The 17,943-nt window shown below is 44.7% G+C and overlaps 1 protein-coding gene across 3 annotated transcripts in view; it reads left to right on the forward strand.

The window, feature by feature from the left end:
* Positions 1-681: 681 nt before the first annotated feature.
* The window catches only part of LOC147673797 (fatty acyl-CoA hydrolase precursor, medium chain-like), a 342,888-nt gene continuing 325,626 nt past the window's right edge, over positions 682-17,943 (forward strand). For 2 of the 3 annotated variants that reach the window (XM_086947712.1, XM_086947714.1), the window contains exons 1-2: positions 682-816; positions 8,180-8,345. In XM_086947712.1, coding sequence (XP_086803838.1) covers positions 8,267-8,345 — 79 coding nt within the window. In that variant the 5' untranslated portion in view covers positions 682-816; positions 8,180-8,266. Of the gene's footprint in view, positions 817-1,362; positions 1,461-8,179; positions 8,346-17,943 lie in introns of those variants that run through there. The other variant, XM_086947713.1, reaches the window with a different exon arrangement.

The following is a 17,943-nucleotide window of genomic DNA, read 5'->3' on the forward strand; positions in this document are numbered from 1 at the left end:
TGGTCACTTACAGTGCGAAACTTTGAGCTGATAAATTGACCTTGAAACGGGGAGCTTAACTGTCACCGTTATTGCCAGACAAAGATTCCACAAAAAACATCAGCTGATGTACATGCCAGCATTGCTCATTTTATTTTTAAAGATACAAGCTTGAAAGTGGGCCCCATGAAAGGAATAACACAAGCAATTTTAAATTGTTTGACCCTGTGTGTCCCCGACTACCAAAGGATGTGTGCTGAAGGAAAATAATGCAGTAGTAGAAAAACAGTCGCGTTATTTGTTGCATGAAGAAAGAAGTTATCATTCTCCCGAGGTACCGGGTGCAAATGCAAATAGTTCTCCACTAAATTTCTTAGTCCGGAGCTTTTAATTTTGCGCCAAGTTGCTCTTGTTTGTTCATGTTACTTTGGGCACTTTAAAACGAAAAATAGCACAAAACAATTTGGCATTATTACACTCTGTGTGTTCCAGATTGCAAAAGATATTTACTGAAGGCAAAGAATGTATTAGCTGAAAAACAGTCGCGTTATTTGTTACAAGAAGAAAGAAGTTACATTCCCAAAGCACCGGGTGCAACCGAGGACACGTTGCCTTGTCAATTGTTAATCTTAAAATTTCTTCATTGTTTATTCAGATACTTTCGAATCAACAGAACGTTTGGCACGCGCTCTATCTCACATGGTCGGAGCTCATGGGCGGGTTTCTTTTGAGGAGTGGCATTCTCTATATCAGATCCAGCGTCTTGGAGCGCTTGTTGCGACTTAACTGGATTTTTCGAGTGCAGAGCAGTGCAACTTTGCCCACAAGCAGCCTTCGGTGAGTAAAAATGTGTACACATCCATGTTTAATTACAGGATCCGGAGAAACCTAATGCGGCCGGCGATTTTTGCACACTTTTCTGTCTAATGGTTGAGGTTTGGAGCATCTTAAGGAAATATATTTATTCAGCAAAATGGTATTTGTGCTATTTCCAAATAGTTTGTATAACACATAGGGGCATATTATCAAGGACAGGCGATACATTATCGCCGCTTTTATCGGCAGGAAACTGCCGATAAAGCGGCGATAATGTATCGCCTGTCCTTGATAATATGCCCCAAAGTTATATCAGAGCTGATTTAGTTGTGTCGTTGTCCTAATTGATAGCTGAAGTTCCTAATTTCCCCTCTGTGCATTGTTGGTATGTTGTTTAAGGTCTCGATAGGAACTAATTAGAAATTACTAAAACATGTTGCTTCTCAGACCCGAATGATAAAACGCGCCACCTTGGTCCATGTGAGGAAAGAATTTGTATTGTAGGCAGCACTGGTCCAATCAGTGGCAAGCGATGCAGGAGGACAGGTCAGTCGGGCTTAGAAAAAGATAGGTGGGTGAGAAATTAAGGTAACATGCGGTCTGGCAGGGCACCGGGATGGTCAGAGAAGAAAAAAAAGATTGAGACAGTCAAGAAATGTGTGCAGGTGAGTGACCTTAAAAACCAAGAGGTGGGCTGATGGCCTTATGGGTGTGGATAGGTAATAGAGAGAATTATATTATATATTTTTTGATTTATTGTATTGCACACAGCAATAAAGTGGAGTTATATCCTGACACGATAAAGCAAACTTGTATCCACAGTAAAGAAGTGATTAATTTGAGCCTCTGGTTGCAGGTGGGGCACACCGACACTCAGTTTTGGGAATTCGTACTTATTTTTCCTCATCAGAATTTGATTCACAGCAAGACAGAGAAAAGCACACAAGAAGGAAGCGTAGGTGCTTGAAGTAGGGGTGTGTTTGGTGCAACAGCACCCCCATGAATGAGTAAGAAAGATGTCATACTTTTTATTTTCATTTTGTCATATTTGCTGAGCCTTCAAAGACAGGCTGCGAATGTCAAGCTAAGTATTCTGACAACTTGCTTATTATTCTTTTAACATGGAGACTGGTTTTTACTTTTCTTTCTCTGACTGCAAATTGAGAGGATTTTCTAAAGTGAATTATTTGACAATCCTTCTGAGGTACAGGGAGTGTGAATGGATAGGCCGTATGTTGTCTGTTTTTTTCTATTTTCTAACACAACAACGTTTAAATACCTGTAAATGAACTGTACAAATATTTCATAATCTATCAGAAGTTCGGAAAGCACAAATGAAGCACTTGTTTAAAAACAATTCTTAAGTGTGATACAAACAAAGGTTTTAATAGGATCAAAATAAACTTACATGGTGATGTGCCAATGATAAATACTTGCAAAAAACTGTTTCCCACGGTATCATTCATGCACTCTATAGTCTTATCAGTAAAAATGCATTTCACTGTGAATTATATAGCCATTTCAATGGAAATTCTGCTATCTGTAAGCAACAACATTCTTTAGTAAATATGTTTGGGATGGCGTGCTCCAAGATGCACCCCCAGCTGCATACATTCTTACCACTTTCCTACTGAATGGGCATTGCTCAATTGCTGTACTTGCCCTTTGTGTGACCCTTTATTTTTCATAATCACTATGACTTCAGTAATGTACATTGATGGCAGTACCCCTACTCTGGAAATTGTTTCAGCACCACTGAAGGGAAAGAAAGAGGAAGACAGACAGAAAAACAATGTCAAAATGAGAAAGCAAGTATGAAAAAGAACCTACTTGATTGAGATTAAGAATCAGGGGGTGTCTGGAAGTGGATCAAAGAGGCATGAGGTGAAATAAAGACTACACTGCCTTGGTATTTAGCACCTGGACGTTCAATAGTGTGGGCTATGGGCGTCTGAGCAAAACCTTGGATTCTGGCATGTATTCTTTTAAACATTAAACATTGCAGTAGCAGTGTGAGATGTTGACCTGAGCAGCCATTACAAAAGTGCAAGTTCAAGTATCACTGTTGGAAGGTGGGTCATTTGTAGGGACATGTATGCACCTACCAGTAGTAATAGAGCAACTAACACAGTATAGGGTTAAGTAAAGCTCACAGTAAATTAGCCCCTTTCTCAACCCTTGGTAGCTGACAACGAGCTGTCAGGCCTAACTTAAGAGACAGGAGTGTAAAGCATTAAAAAACACCAAAACATAATTTAATAAAAAATCCCACACCAATTTATAAAAATTGGAAATATTTTTATGAGCAAAGAGAGCCAAATGACAAAAAGTCAACGTAGGGAACTTGAGATATGAATCTTTAAAGATTACCCACTTTATAGTGCTTAAAAACATATAGTGTCACTCTGGTACATCTGGCAGCACAAGACTGGGACAAAGTCAAAGTTTGAGGCTGACCATGATGGAGCCTTGGTCGGATTCCCTAAGTGGTAAGCCCCGGTCAAAATTTTACCTTCACACTTTTGTCGTCTGATGGAGCTCGACAATCAACAGAATTCCAGATTCCGAAGAGGTTCTCTGGCTTTACTTTCCGCAAAGCACCAGTCAAATCATGGAAGTTTGAAGCCCCAGAGCTTTCAGCGGGATGAACATAAAATCCTGGCCATGTCCCGGTTGAAGATAGCTTGAGTCTTGCGGCCCGCGTCGGTCACCTCATGGGACTTTTTCCCAAAAGTTCTCCCAAGTTCTGCAAACATCAGGAGGTGCTTCCCAAAGGTCTCCTTGTAGATTCAAAGTGTTCAAATTACCAATCCAAAAGGTCTGGAATCTCCTAGATGGTCTCTGGGATGTCTGGACTCCAATTCCCATAATGCATCTGGATGCACTCCGGGATGGGGCCTCTTGGTGAAGATGATGCAGGTGGGCTCATTTAACCAGCGATGGCTCGTGGAGGGAGTTACGGTGGGGCAGGAGGGTGGGGAGGGGGAGGGGCAGGGTGGAGGTTGCTAAAAACCGGCATATGGATAATTGCAGGTAAGTAAACAATTTAATTAATAAAACGAATTTCGTAGTGCGCCTTGCATCGCAAAATGCAATGCAGTGCGAGCTACGAAATTCGTTTTATTAATTAAATTGTTTACTTACCTGCAATTATCCATCTGCCGGTTTTTAGCAACCTCCGCCCTGCCCCTCCCCCTCCCCGCCCTCCTGCCCCACCGTAACTCCCTCCACGAGCCGTCGCTGCATTTAACCTGTAGCTTGCAGGTGAGTCCACCCCTTAATCATTCTTGAAGCAAGGCACATTCTCCAGGGCTGTAGTATCAGATTGTGCAGCAAGCTTTGTCATACACAGTAAATGCCTTTGGGTGCAGATCCAGATCCAGATTCCAGCAGGGCAGTCCGTCTTATTCATGTAGCTTCAGGAAGCATCTCTGAGAGACTATTTAGCTTTCATACATTTATTCAGTGTTCTATGGTGACAAACAAGGGCCACCTCTGTCCAATAAGATGCTGTGTGCCACACAAAAGCATGACAACTTCCTCCAAAGTGTGGCATCTTCTTGTCCTACAATGCAGTGAATGTCCAAAATTCCACATGAATGCTTTCTCTCCAGAGGAGTAAGAGCTAGCTAACCCAACCCACAGCGTGGCTCATTTCCATTAGCTCTCCTCCCCCTGACCTCTGAAAATTCCTATTCTAAACCCGCCATCTGGCTGGGACCGAGGATGTGGGGTAGGTACATCTGCCATTCCTTACTGATCTGCTCTCTCTCTGTGCTCAGTTTGATATACCCAGCCCCATCTGCAGAACCCATCCTCCCTAGCTGCAGCGTTCTCTCCATCAGATAACCTCTGCTCCCCGGTCACTTATTGCCTAATCAAAGCAGCCTGGTGAAGCCTGGTAACGCTAACCAATCAGCAGAGACCATTAGAAGGCTGGACTTTGGCTTACAGAAGAGAAAGTTCCATAACTTCTCTTCTGTACTATGTGTGATAATGTTAACAGTGGCAAGTTATTGGATTTATCAATGCCAATCTTGTAAGGCCTTGAATGATATTTAATTTCTTTCCTAGCAATAGTTATACCTAAATAAAATATTGCAATGTTAGCCTATGGAGCTAGGTATCTATAAATGGCAAAAATTAAATGCGCTGTTTGCCCCTCACCAGGGCATATAAAACATCTTTTATGAGGCCCCTGCTTATATTGATATGACCCCCCACCTCTGGGATACACAGGGGAGATCCGGGGTACCTAATATGTAACTATATGGTAGATTATCACTTTTAAAGTGTCCATACCACCAAAGTCGAGTTTGTACACAATTTTACTTTAATAGACAGTCTGGAAGGCCAGGCTGCCTTTAAAATGACAGCAGGCACTCAGCAGTGCACACATGAAAGTGCAGGAAATGTGTTCAGCCTCTAAACCTCCATACCCCATTTTACACTAGGGACTTATAAATAGATTGTCCCAACTGGCCCTAATATCTACTAGCGACATGTATGGTCTGTCTTTGTCAATTTTAAGTGTACCCTATTTCATGTACCTGTACACACATAGCACTGGCCCTGAGTCTGGTTAGCAGAGCCCCGGGTGCAGTTAGAGTCAGTTAACACCAGTATCATTCAGCAAAAAAATGGGGGTGATCAGGTCAAAAGGATGACTTTCTAACAGTCAATCTTTTGTCACACCTTTTTATCAAGGAAGAGCCTGGCCAAAAAAACAACAATTGAGGAATTGTGAGGTGGGAGAAGGGGGACTGTGAGCCGCCTGTTCTAACTGCCACACTACCCTGTCACTGTGTGTCTCTGCAAACCTGTGCTGACTGGAAAAGTAGCTGTGCTGATCAATGATTCTGTTTGAGCCTCTGACAGTTCAGCATTAGCTCTCCACTCTCATTGTAAGAACAGAGAGTAGGGCTTTAGGAAGCAAGTGGTGGTGGGTGGCAGGAGGCCATGCTTTTCTTCACATTTAGGGGCCTATTACGATGTCGGTCATAAAGCCTCTGACCTTAGGTCAGAGGCTTTATGTCCAACATTGTCGATTTCGATTCCGGCTGGCTGATTACAATACAGGGGGTTGGAATTTAAACCAGACAGTCTTTCCGGCTGTCTTCCGACCAGTCGGATTCGGCCCGTAATCCATATGCACGGCGTTTTATGCTGTACGGATTACAATGCAAGGTTTCCAACAGGCTTTATATGCCGGGCTTTCTGACATGGAAAATCTGTCGGAAAACATGTTTGGGAGCCCCTAGAAGAGCCCTCTTTTCCTTTGCGACCTGCGGTTGGGAGCAGAGGGGGCACCGATGGTGCCCCCTGTAAATCCCTGCACCTTCGTGCAGGCAGCTTGGGGATTAACACTATCTCCCATTTCTCTATGGGAGCTTGTGTTACGGCTGGTTTACAGCTGTAACACAAGCTCCCATTGAGAAATGTGAGAATGCGACCGCACCATGTGTGGTCACATCGGAATTGGTGGTCAGGACCACCGATCGGAGGTCAGTCAGGACTGCCGACCAGAGGTCTGTCAGACCCGCCGACCGGAGGTTGGTTGGTCCCGTTTCCGCTATGTTGTCCGTCGGAGGAAACTCCGACTGACATCGTATTAGTCCCCTTAGGCATTTCTTGCAAGGTGGAAGGAGTTTTCATTTAGAGGGTAGTGGGTGTAGGTGGAAGGGGGTCAGATATTTATATTTATCTTTGGGAGGAAAAGGTCAGGCAATGTTATGTACCTCAAACCTATTTCTCCTCTGCTCCAACATCGATGTTGAAAGCAGGGGCAAATACTTGAGAGGATGCCTACAGTACATTAAATTATAAATGTGTAAAAAGTAAATAATATGGGTGTATTTCAGAGTGTTACCATAGCAACCTCAAGCTCAGCTTTCTTTTTCTGTTTGATGTCATTTAGAATTCCCCAGTGAAAGACGCCTTTGTCATACACTGTTAGCCCTGTAGAGAAAAATGAAAAATGGTAAACAGGTACAATTGCACCTTACGAGACATATTTGCAAGCGCAAATGTTGGGTATATACAATTAGCCACTCAAAAAAGGCCTTTTCTCATAGGGACTATCTTGGTAAGAAAATATCGGTGGAATTTATGATGAATGCATAGGCAAAGGAAACCTGGTTCCCCTACTTGGATCTCTTGCCAAACCAGTGGTTTAGACAAGAGATCCTAAGGTTACGCATTGGGATTAACCCATGGATATCAAAGAAAGAATCTAAAACCAAAATGTTAGACCCCAATGGGCATTGTAAATGCAGGCTGGGTACAAAAGGGGATATCGTGCACCTTTTGTTATATTGTACAAATATCTTAGATCAGCGTAAACTTTGGCTGCGTCCAATATTTATAAAACATGATATAAGAACTAGGAGACAAGCACTTGAGCTAATCACAGAACTTCCAAGTATTGACATTGCAATTGCACTCGGGAAATTTATAAAGGTTGTACAGAGTTTTATAATAAGTCAGAAATACATTTTAGTGTTTTAAACAGAATCTTGTCTAGAGATAATCGGTTTTATTAATTTTATTATGATAAATATCAATTGGAGGAATCACTCATATGTGCACCCAGATTTGAATGTCATATGCCTTGGGGAAGATCATTTACATTTTTCTTTTTAACTAAAGGATGAGATTTTAACTACAAATTTGTATGAATTGTTGTTGATGGGAAACATTTTAACTCAATTAAGTGTTATGTATTGGTTTAAAGATTACGATCTAAATAAACTTACCTTTTGACTTTGACTTTTCTCATTAATTTTAATTTCCAAAAAATGTCCAGGAATGTTCCTTGAATACTGTGTCTGTCACAGCTTCCCATGGATGCTCCTGGCACCCTTGAGAATACTATGTGAAAACCTAGGAGTGTTGATTTGCAAATGTCTTTGATGATAGAGATATCAGAATATCAATATGTAGTTTGAAATCTATTTACTCACATGTAAATGTACCCTGGAGCAGTGTAATCTCATGTGGGAATAACTATCACCCCATTGTCAAGTGGGGTGTTCTAGGATGGGATTCTCCTGGAAGCTTCATGCTCATAAAGTTTTTAAGTTGTGTGAGTTTTTGCAAACCTTTTCTTAGGCTATTTTCGCCCTGAATTTAAAAAAAAGGTTTAATATCAAGAGCAGGAGGAAATCCCTTTTCAGTATGGGAATGGTTAGAGAACATTTGATGTAATTGGCTCTGGAGGAGAGCCGGGGGATTCTGTAAAGTGAAAACATTATATATACTAGTGCAAGACATTTTCACATCTGTAATTATATAGTATAGATTTAGAAATTACTTTGCTATGAATCAAAATGCAGCGCCTTAAAGTGGTTGCCTCTATATAACTGTATTTTGTTTCACTTTTCAGCATTTTTCCATTCCCGCTGAAGCACACATTTGACCTCGGTATTGCCAATAAACTTGAGTATACCTATATATAAAGATAACTGGACAAATGTGGTCCTTCCGTGGAACTACTTTCGCTCTTTTGTGTCTCAGTATTAATGCTTGGTGGGTAGTTATTGCAGCTAAAGGTAAGAAAAATATTGGTCGCCTATTTCCCAATATTTTGATTGACCCAAATTATAGCTAAAGTGATTTAGTAGTATTTAAAAAAATTGGAAACTGAATCTCTGTTATGCTAATTACTTTTTAATGCTGTTAGAGACACAAACGGAGCCTCGTAAATATAAATCATGTTTACGCTCTTCTATGAAACTAAAATGTACATTGTATTTGTGATCATCAATGTTCAATTTCCACTATACGCCTCAATAAAATAGGTCAATGTCTGCTGTTTTAAGGTATAATCTAACCTCAACTGGAGACCTTTTGCACCCTCCATGGTGGATTTTAGGAGTTGATTATATTTAGGCTTCTCACATTCTACATTTTCACAACTTCAAAAAAGTTGAGATTACAGCGACCAGGATGGTACTGGAATCCGTACATTTTTCCACTTCGCTCCACAATCGTGTTCTTTTCACTGGTTCCCTGTCACGCAGCGTACTGTGGTCTGATCATTACACCTAGTCTGTCACAATTGCAAAAATACTGAACTGGGGTTGACAAACTTCAAAATATGTTCTGTGCCAATCTCCGCAATCCAATCAGACAAACTTTCTTGTCACTCGATCTTATTGCTTTTCCAGACTAGGGGCCATTCCCTTTGAGTTCACTGCACCCTAGACCTGGCATTTTGCCACTGGTATGGAAAGTAGTGACCAATGGTTGGTAAGAATGATTTCTTCCAGCTGACACTTGGGACTCAGGAAAGCCTGGATAACCCTCAGTAAAACAATGTAAGATCTCTCATTTTGGCATTCAATATCTAGTTGCAGGGAAATCAGATGAAGCAAATATTTCACTTTAGTAGACCAAAAAGAAATCAGGAAACTTCACCTGTCTTTGTGATTGTTCAATGTTGTTGACTTTTCCCTCAACTCTATTGAAACTGTGGCTGTTCTCAGAGGATTAGTCATTAATACCTTACTCGTTCAGCTGTGCAGGTATACATTTTGCAATGATAGCCTTCAAGGCAGCGGTGGCTGCCATCATCAAAAGGTGGTGGGGCAGGTAGGGTCACGTGGGAGGCGCTGCGCTGTATTATTAGAAATACAATATTTTTAAAAAAAGTACCTTTTGCCGCCGGCCACCTCCAGCGTCCTATCTCGTCGTGCCACCTCTCCTCTTCCTGCCTGGTCCTAGCAGCCCCTGGGAAAGACTCCCTGTCCAATCAGTGCAGGGATTGCTCTGAGTGGGTAGGAAAGATGCCCTGCTCGGACCAGGGAGTCTGTGAGGTTTCTCCAGCCCGGCTGCTCAATGCAGACGGGCTGGAGAAAACCTAAGTGCACATGTTTGTTTTGGTCGGCCTGAGATGGCCGGCCAAACACACATGAACACTTAAGGAGTGGAGGGAACGTAGCACTACTCCTCTTCCCTCCCATGCCTCGGCTCCTCCCCTCCCAACAGCACTGGTTAAGAGCCAGCAAATGTAAAATAAAACTATGCAAGAACATCGTTTTATTTTACATTAGCTGGCTCTGAGCCAATCAGTGGGGTGACACTCCTCCGCCAATCCGGAGGGGCCGCCACTGCTTCAAGGTTGAATGCTACTGATAAGAGATTTCTGATAGCATAATATAATCAGAGACAGAGGTATTTGTTCTGTAAATTAAACTCTTTTCGCCATTATTCTAAAACTAATGGCAGGTTAAAATCTATTTTCCCTAAAATCCATAATTCCACAATATCCACATCTCTACTCGGGATACAACTTTAATTGTTGCAGCAAAATTCCCGGAGCTCCATAGAAATAAAAATCTGATTTATGTTTCTCCATCATTATTTCATCAATTTACCGCAGAAGTTTCTTCCTGAGCAGCTTCTCTTCAATACACAATAAACAGAGCTATATTTGTGCCTCCCACCCAGCCCTGATTCTGCACTGTGGATTTCCCAACACACTAAATATTAAAGTTACTGGGGATTTACAACAAGTGTCAATGCTCTGCCATTCTGTAAAAAACAATAAAACTCTGAACAGTAAATAACATAAAGCAAAAAATATGAGGTACTTCTTCAGGTGACTCTTCTCAGTGAAGATTCATGGCAGTCAGGGTTTTGTTTAGTTACAGGTTCAACCATTTATTGGACTGTAGATTCCAGCCACAGCCATTCGAGGTTTGTAAACTCTTTTGGGCCAGCTCTGTAGTAAAGTGAAAGAACAGGGTGAGGAAGAGTAGGGAAAAGGCTGCTGTATCCTCCAATCTTATAATGCAGGTGAGCAACATTGGTTGCTCCTGATGGATTATTTGTTGGAAGGCATGTCCAACATATGCTGGGCTGGCTCTATTCCATATTTGCAGCATAATCACTAACTATGCAAATATGTTCCATTGAAACTCACTGTAGGAATATGGTTTCGCATGTCTGTCCCAATAATCTAAGCAAACACAAGGAGACGATGGACAGAGCACTAAAACGTTTCAGACACTCACCCCCAGTCACAGATCTGGGTTGAATTCATTGTCATTCTTTAGCTCACTTCGCTTCCCCAGTGCAGATCCAGCCACATGCAAATTAGTCTAGACCCTGTGCCTCATGGGAAAAGTCCAGCCCGAATTGCCAGGCAAGGTGGATGGATGTTTTCAACCCAGATCTGTGACTGGGGGTGAGTGTCTGAAAAGTTTCAGTGCTCGGTTCATCGTCTCTTATGCTTCACTCACCCTAAATTGGAAGGGTATGCCCGGAAGTGGGTACCTTACTACTTTGCCACTGGATACGAGCTATCATGGCTCATGAGGGGTATTAACCTGAAACTGGTCTCATGAGGCTTGTTTGTGGTCCAAGGAGGACCTGGCTTGGCAGTTTGGGCTGTACTGTTCTCATGAGGCACAGGTTCAAGTCTGATTTGTATATGGCTGGGTGTGAACTGGCGTGGTGAAGTGAGCTAAAGAACAACGATGGATTCAACCCAGATCTGTGACTGGGGGTGAGTGTCTGAAAAGTTTCAGTGTTCCGTCCATCGTCTCCTTGTATTTGCTTTGTCCCAATAATCTGGCAATAGTGCAGGTACCCCTGGACCTACTTTGGGCACCCCTTGTCTATGGGTGGGTCATATGAGCTGTCTCCTTGTGTGTTACCAGTAATGAAGTGCGGACTAACAGCACCCGACCTACTACAAGTAAGTGAAAGCCGTTTTCAGTTGATAAATTTTGCCTGCACACCAAACTAATTGCTACTTGTTGAATATGTTGATCCTCTGTTTAATGCATGCCTCACCCATTGAATTATAAACCACACATTGTTTTGCCTAAAGCTGTTTAAGCTACATTTACATAACTCCACCAAACCGTACTTATCCTTTTATATTTAATGCTGTTTCAGAGGCTGTATATCAGAGGATACCGAACAAAATACCCTGTAGGTTTATTATTATTAGCTTCAGTGTGACAATATTTTCCGAAAGTATACACAGGAAACAATTTTTATGTCAGATGATTTTCAATTGCCACACCTTTAACTTCCGGAAGTTCGCCTCTTGTCTTTTAAAATATCCCGACCCGACCAACCTTTCCCTTGCTATTTTATTTGCAGAAATATAAAGGGGGAGACAACTTATCTCCAAATAGCACACGGGGTGGTCGGTGAATTATTCGTTGAAAACAGATTTAGAGAGTAAACAGCCATGGTTCGAAAGGCTTGTGCGCCCTTTGCCTTGGTTATGAATTGTATCTACTGAGGAATGCAGATCAGACTTTGGAATTCCCGGCAAATATAACATTTAGTGCCAAACACTGCATTTCATGATAAGGGAATTGATTATTTTCAGTGGGTAAAGCGATACCTTTATCTTTTATTGAAGCACGCATGGGTGAAATTCAGGCAACTTCAAACAAGTATCGATACAGCCATTAGTTATATATGTTTACAGTTTGGATCCTTTGCGTGTTGAGGACAAGGGAAGCTTTGGTGGAATCTTTAAATAGTGTAAATTCTTCTAAAAGGTTTACCCGATAAAGAGTGCCGTTTTGGAAAGGGGCCAGTGCAGTAAAGTTTTACATGAGGAATTTAATTAAACAGCTTATCTAGGGAAGTCTCACTGTTGGGCGTTGTTGTCTTGTTAATTGTGTCTGATTGTGCTTTTCATGGCCCTTCCAAGTGCAGAATCATTTGAGGAACATTTTAAATGCCATTATCGGGGTTAATTCAGAATGTAGAACCGCCCACCCACAGCTGGGCCCCTCAAATGGGCAGGCATTCCTAGCATCCTCCTGAAAATACTAAATTTCCTCCAAAGTCCAGAGGGTGGGGGTATTATGACTGGGACAAGGATTAGTACGACTGGCTGCAATAAAGATTATTTGCAAGTAATCGGGGCATCAGTGCCGGATTTAGCGCTCCTGGCGCCTGATGCGACTATCACTTTTGGTGCCCCCACGTCCATGACCGCCTCCTCGGATTCTTTCACTACCACCTGCAAAAGTGCCCCTCATCTCTCCTACCATAAAATATTGCTAAACACAGCGCCCCCCGGAGATCACAGTGCCCCGCCACAGGACAGTGCCCAGTGCGGCCGCACAGGTCGCACTGGTTTAAAGCCGGCCCTGCTGGGCATTGCCTCTTTATACCTTGTTCCAGTCATTAGTTGGAAGGAATATTTTGCCACGTCTAGTCACTAATGAAGCAACCAAGGGACTTTATTGAAAAGAGTACTCTTTAGGATAGGATAGAACTGAGTCCATTCAAACCCCAGTACCGACAGTCACCTTCCAGCCACTGAAGCCAGTAGCGCTAAGGAACACATAGGAAGATGCCCACCAATGGCATAGCTGGAGGGGGTGTGGGGAAGCTGTCTGCCCCACTGCGGCACAGTGTTTGGGGAAGGCGAAAGAGAGCAAGTCATGTATGTCGACTACCACCATCCCTGCCCCGAAAACAAGTCGTCCATCGGCTGCTAGGACCCCCCCAGAACAAGTCGGCCGTCACCCACCCTCACTCCCCCGCCCCGCTCTCACCTGCACCAGGTGGCAGACGTAGGGTCCACCACGGATGGCAGGAGGTCTAGCTTCACCACTGTTGTCTACTCAGTAACTATATAAATGGCATCCAAATGAAAACCCTAAAAGTCCCTCTGGAGGTAGCTGGACCCCTTGTAGATCAGCCCTAGGGCCCCAGGAAGGAATCAGACCGAGGATATTTTCCAAACAAGGGTTGATTGAAGCCACCCTTACACAGATATGTGAAGCAGCCTGGTTCTGATCTGCTGTTCTAAAGGTTACAAATAAACTATTGTACCATGAAGGAATACAAACGGACCCGTTACATAGGAGGGCCCAACTCAGAAGCAAGGATTCAACAATTGCTCCTGCGATAGTTTGGAGACGGAATAATATTGGCAATGCAACACCTTGAAGAAATATATACAAAACAACCATGAGCAAGAACCATAGCGATGATGAAGGATCACCCCTTCATCCAAGACCACAGTCCAACAGTGTACCAGACATGGGAGGCCTGACCTACAAACTCCCTACTACCAAATCTCAGGCTTAAAGTACAAATTCCCCAGAAAAGAACATCACATGGAATGGAGCAGACCACAGAAACTAGAGGAACATACAGTCCTGTGGGTCCAAATACGGTGCCAACACAATACCTCCTCTTCAGTCATTTAGCATCTGATCTAGGAAACAGATCTTTAAAGGGAATGGAAGAAAGACGTGGAGCTACTTGAGGCATCTCTAGGACAGGTCCTCCAACTTTCATGTTCCTCTCCCACAGATGACAACAGAAGTAGAGTAACTAAACAGTGATCAGGGATGTGAATGCCCAGAAATGAAGAACCATACATTGCGCAGACCTTCCAAGTCAACTGGAGGAAAAGGCTTCAAGATATTGGGAAAACATTGTTCAGGCAGCCACCTAAACATACAACACTCTGGCCTGCAAACAATGGCAAATATGGAAATAGAAGGTACAGTGACACTCTCACTAGCCTGGTAAAGTCCACCAGGCTCAGCAAAGAACAAAGAGGAACCTGCTTACCTGGAGATGAGACCTAAAGCCTCAAAGAGCCCTTATGCTGACAACTTCCTCTAAATCAAGGAGTGATACACCATTTACCAATGACCCATGGGCAGAAAATCCCCTAGTGCTGTACCCTGTCCAAAGTCATTGGTATCCGGTAACAGCAACAGCCATCCCAGGTAGAAGAAGCATGCCTTTCCTTCAATGCCTGAGTAAACCACCACACATCCATAGCCACAAAACCCAGAGACTTGAAAGATACCTAGGAGGATTACTCCAGAGAACTACAGGAAGATATTGGAATAGCAAAGACTTTGGACAGTTATTTGGCTATCTCACCAAATATCAACACTCCACCATCCGGTGAAGCACCACTTGCCTTGCCCATGATTGGTAAAGCCTACAGCTGGTATCCCAACCAACAGACATGCTAAAGTGATACCCACCTCTTGCTAAATGTTCTTGACCTGAATCCCAGCCTGGTACTCAAACTACCAATACTGTACCATTACCACCACTGCCAGGACAGTAATTCAATCAGCCTTTTACAACTACATCCAGGCCACAGAATAACTAACGAACACTTCAGAGGTGAACCATGAGACTTTTCATCACCTAGCAGGCCAGCAAAACATAACCTCAATCCAATGGGAAGAATACAGTAGACAACATGAGATGCAGTCTCCATCCGCCATATTCATGAAAATCGGCATTTGCGATTCTGAAATAGCGAAAAAAAGCGAATCGCTATTCAGAAATCGCAAATCCGAATTCATGAATAATTGCGATTAAAAAAAGCGATTCGCACGCAATCGCAAAATCCGATTGCGATCCGATTGAAATTGCGATTAATCGCAGAATAATCGCAATTTCCGCCTACCCGCGCCTGGACTGCGATCTCGCAAATAGCGATATCGCTATTTGCGATATCGCAAACTCGCGAGATCGGGAAAACGGGAAGTCGCATTTCGAGCCCAGTGATGACATCACAACCAGGAAGCTGCCGGTTCCCACCACCATTTTGCACATTGAGGCAGAGAGAGAGGGAGCACATTGGAGAGCTGCAGCTCATCTTGGAAAGTACACAGATCCACAGATCCACAACCCTATACCATGGCTGAGGAACCTGCACCTGGGACCAGCAGCTCGTCTGGGAGAAAGAGAAAACTGAAATTCTCTGAGCAGGAGCTGGAACACCTAATTGAGGGGGTTGTGGCCAACCATGACCAACTGTTTGGCGCTAATTCACGGAGGGTCCCAGAAATGGAGAAGCGGCGCATATGGCAGGGGATAGCCTCAGCAGTGAACTCCGTGGGAGTGGCGGCCAGGTCCCTGGAAGAACTAAAAAAGCGGTGGTACGACCTCCGAGGCCGTGCCAAGGAGAAGGTGGCGGCACGCCTTGGGGAGTCCTCGGGCACAGGAGGAGGAGGACCAACGGTACCACCAAACACCGCCATGGAGGACCAGGTTGAGAACACCCTGGAGAAGGAGGCCTGTGTTGGTTTCACTACACTGGACTCATCCCGCCCCACCCAAGACACCCAAGGTAAGTGGCATGCGACTGCGACCCTGCCCCCTATGGATGTCCATGACCAAATAGGCTCCCCCAATGTCCCATAGGCATGCCATAGTTGCACATCAAGGAATGTCCTGAAGCATTGTGGGAGATGTAGTCTGGCCACAATGTTGTAGTACCACAATGCAGCCAGACAGGTCCCAATGCACACAAAGCCACTGCCATTCAGGGAATGTCACCCAGCATGCATGTAGCAACTGCACGTCTGCCAGATGCATGTAACTAATGGTCCACCACTTACCCCCACAGGTGGCGATACCAGTGACAGCGATAGGCTGGAGATTGATGAGGGCGTCCCGGAGGTGGAGGTGCCAACACCAACCCAGGCACCAGCCCCTGCCGCTGCATCTACACCAGCAGCAAGTACCACCAGCAGCGTCCCCCCTGCAACTGGTGCAGCACCCACATCCGCTGGCATGTCAGCCCCCATTGTGCCTCCTGCCACCGCTGCTCCTCCCAGAGCCGCAGCCAGGGCAGTCACTCCTGTGCCCCCTGCATCAACTGCTACTGCCACACCAGCAGGCACACCCCCTGCGACTGGCTCACCTGCAACACCGGCGGTCTTACCCCCAGCAGCTGTCGCCTCAACATCCGGGGCTGCGCCACTGTCCACACAGCCGCCAGCCTCACACTCAGGACAGCAGGGCAGGCGTGGCAGGTCACGCCAGCGCTCCACAGCAGCTACCAGGCGGGCCAATGCTGATGGACTGGCGCGGCTCAGCGTCGAGAGACGGATGCTGCGCATTCACTAGCGCCAGGCTCAGCAGCAGGGAGCTATACAGCTCCAACTGCACATGATTGGCCGCAATGTGGCATCTGTTGCAGGCCACATTGAAGGCATGAGGGCAGACCTGGCAGGTGTGGGAGATGGAATGGCCCGCATTGCTGCAGCCGTGGAGGCCAACACCCGTGCCATGTTGAGAGTGCGCAGTGGGCAACGCCGGCGCCACCGCCAACTATTGACCCGGCTTGGCACTTACAGCAGGGCAAGTTATGTGTCGGCGAATGCGACATCTCTTTTGGCGCGGCGCTGTCTGACCCAGCAGCACGCAATCATCCAGTGCAGTGAGGACGTCGTTGCTCTTCACCCTCCACCTATTCCATCTGTTGTGGGGGGTGATGATGCGAGTGAGGGGGCGTCCAGCCTCAGCTCACAATCTGCCTCACAGGCCCCACCACCCACCCGCAGCACCAGGACCCCCCCATTGCCTGAAGCCCCGGAGGAGGATGCCCCTCAGAGGCGCTATGGAGGAATGCGCGCTAGGCGCACCTAGAGAACTGCACTTCACCAATGGCACAGGCTGAGGTCAAGCCTGCCATGCGGTCATGCACAGCAGTATGGCGTAATACTGTTTGTTGGACTTATTTGGACAGAAACCTTATATTTCATTTTGTGAATGTAACAAATACATTTATTTTGCTATTTGGACAGAAACCTTATATTTCATTTTGTGAATTTAACAAATACATTTATTTTGCTATTTGGACAGAAACCTTATATTTCATTTTGTGAATTTAACAAATACATTTATTTTTCTACACACATTAGCGTTGTGTCATCATTACATTTTGCATGCATTGTTGATTTGTGGGGTGATGGAAGTGGTTGCACTAGAAACTGTTCACTGTGATGTGGTTGCGACGTCTGTGCCCTTCTGCTGGGTTCTCCCCTTGTGCATGGCGCGCATGTGCAGGTGGCCGGTTGTCCCCCTCAGATTCACTGCCAGAGATGTCAACAGGTATCCGGCGCTTGGTTGCAATGTTATGTAGTATTGCGCAGACAGCCACTATGCGGCAGCACTTTTCAGGACTGTAATACATGGCCCCACCTGTCTTGTGCAGTATGCGGAACCTACTCTTGAGCAGGCCAAATGTCCTTTCTATGCAATTCCTTGTCCGTATGTGTGCAATATTGTAGCGCCGTTGCTGGGGTGTAGCAGGGTTGAGGTATGGGGTCAGGAGGTATTCACGGAGGGCGTAGCCACTGTCACCTGAATGAGAGGAGCAGATGGTGATTGCCTGTG

Source organism: Lissotriton vulgaris, chromosome 12, assembly GCF_964263255.1.
Source record: "Lissotriton vulgaris chromosome 12, aLisVul1.2, whole genome shotgun sequence".
In the NCBI taxonomy this organism is placed as follows: Eukaryota; Metazoa; Chordata; class Amphibia; order Caudata; family Salamandridae; genus Lissotriton; species Lissotriton vulgaris.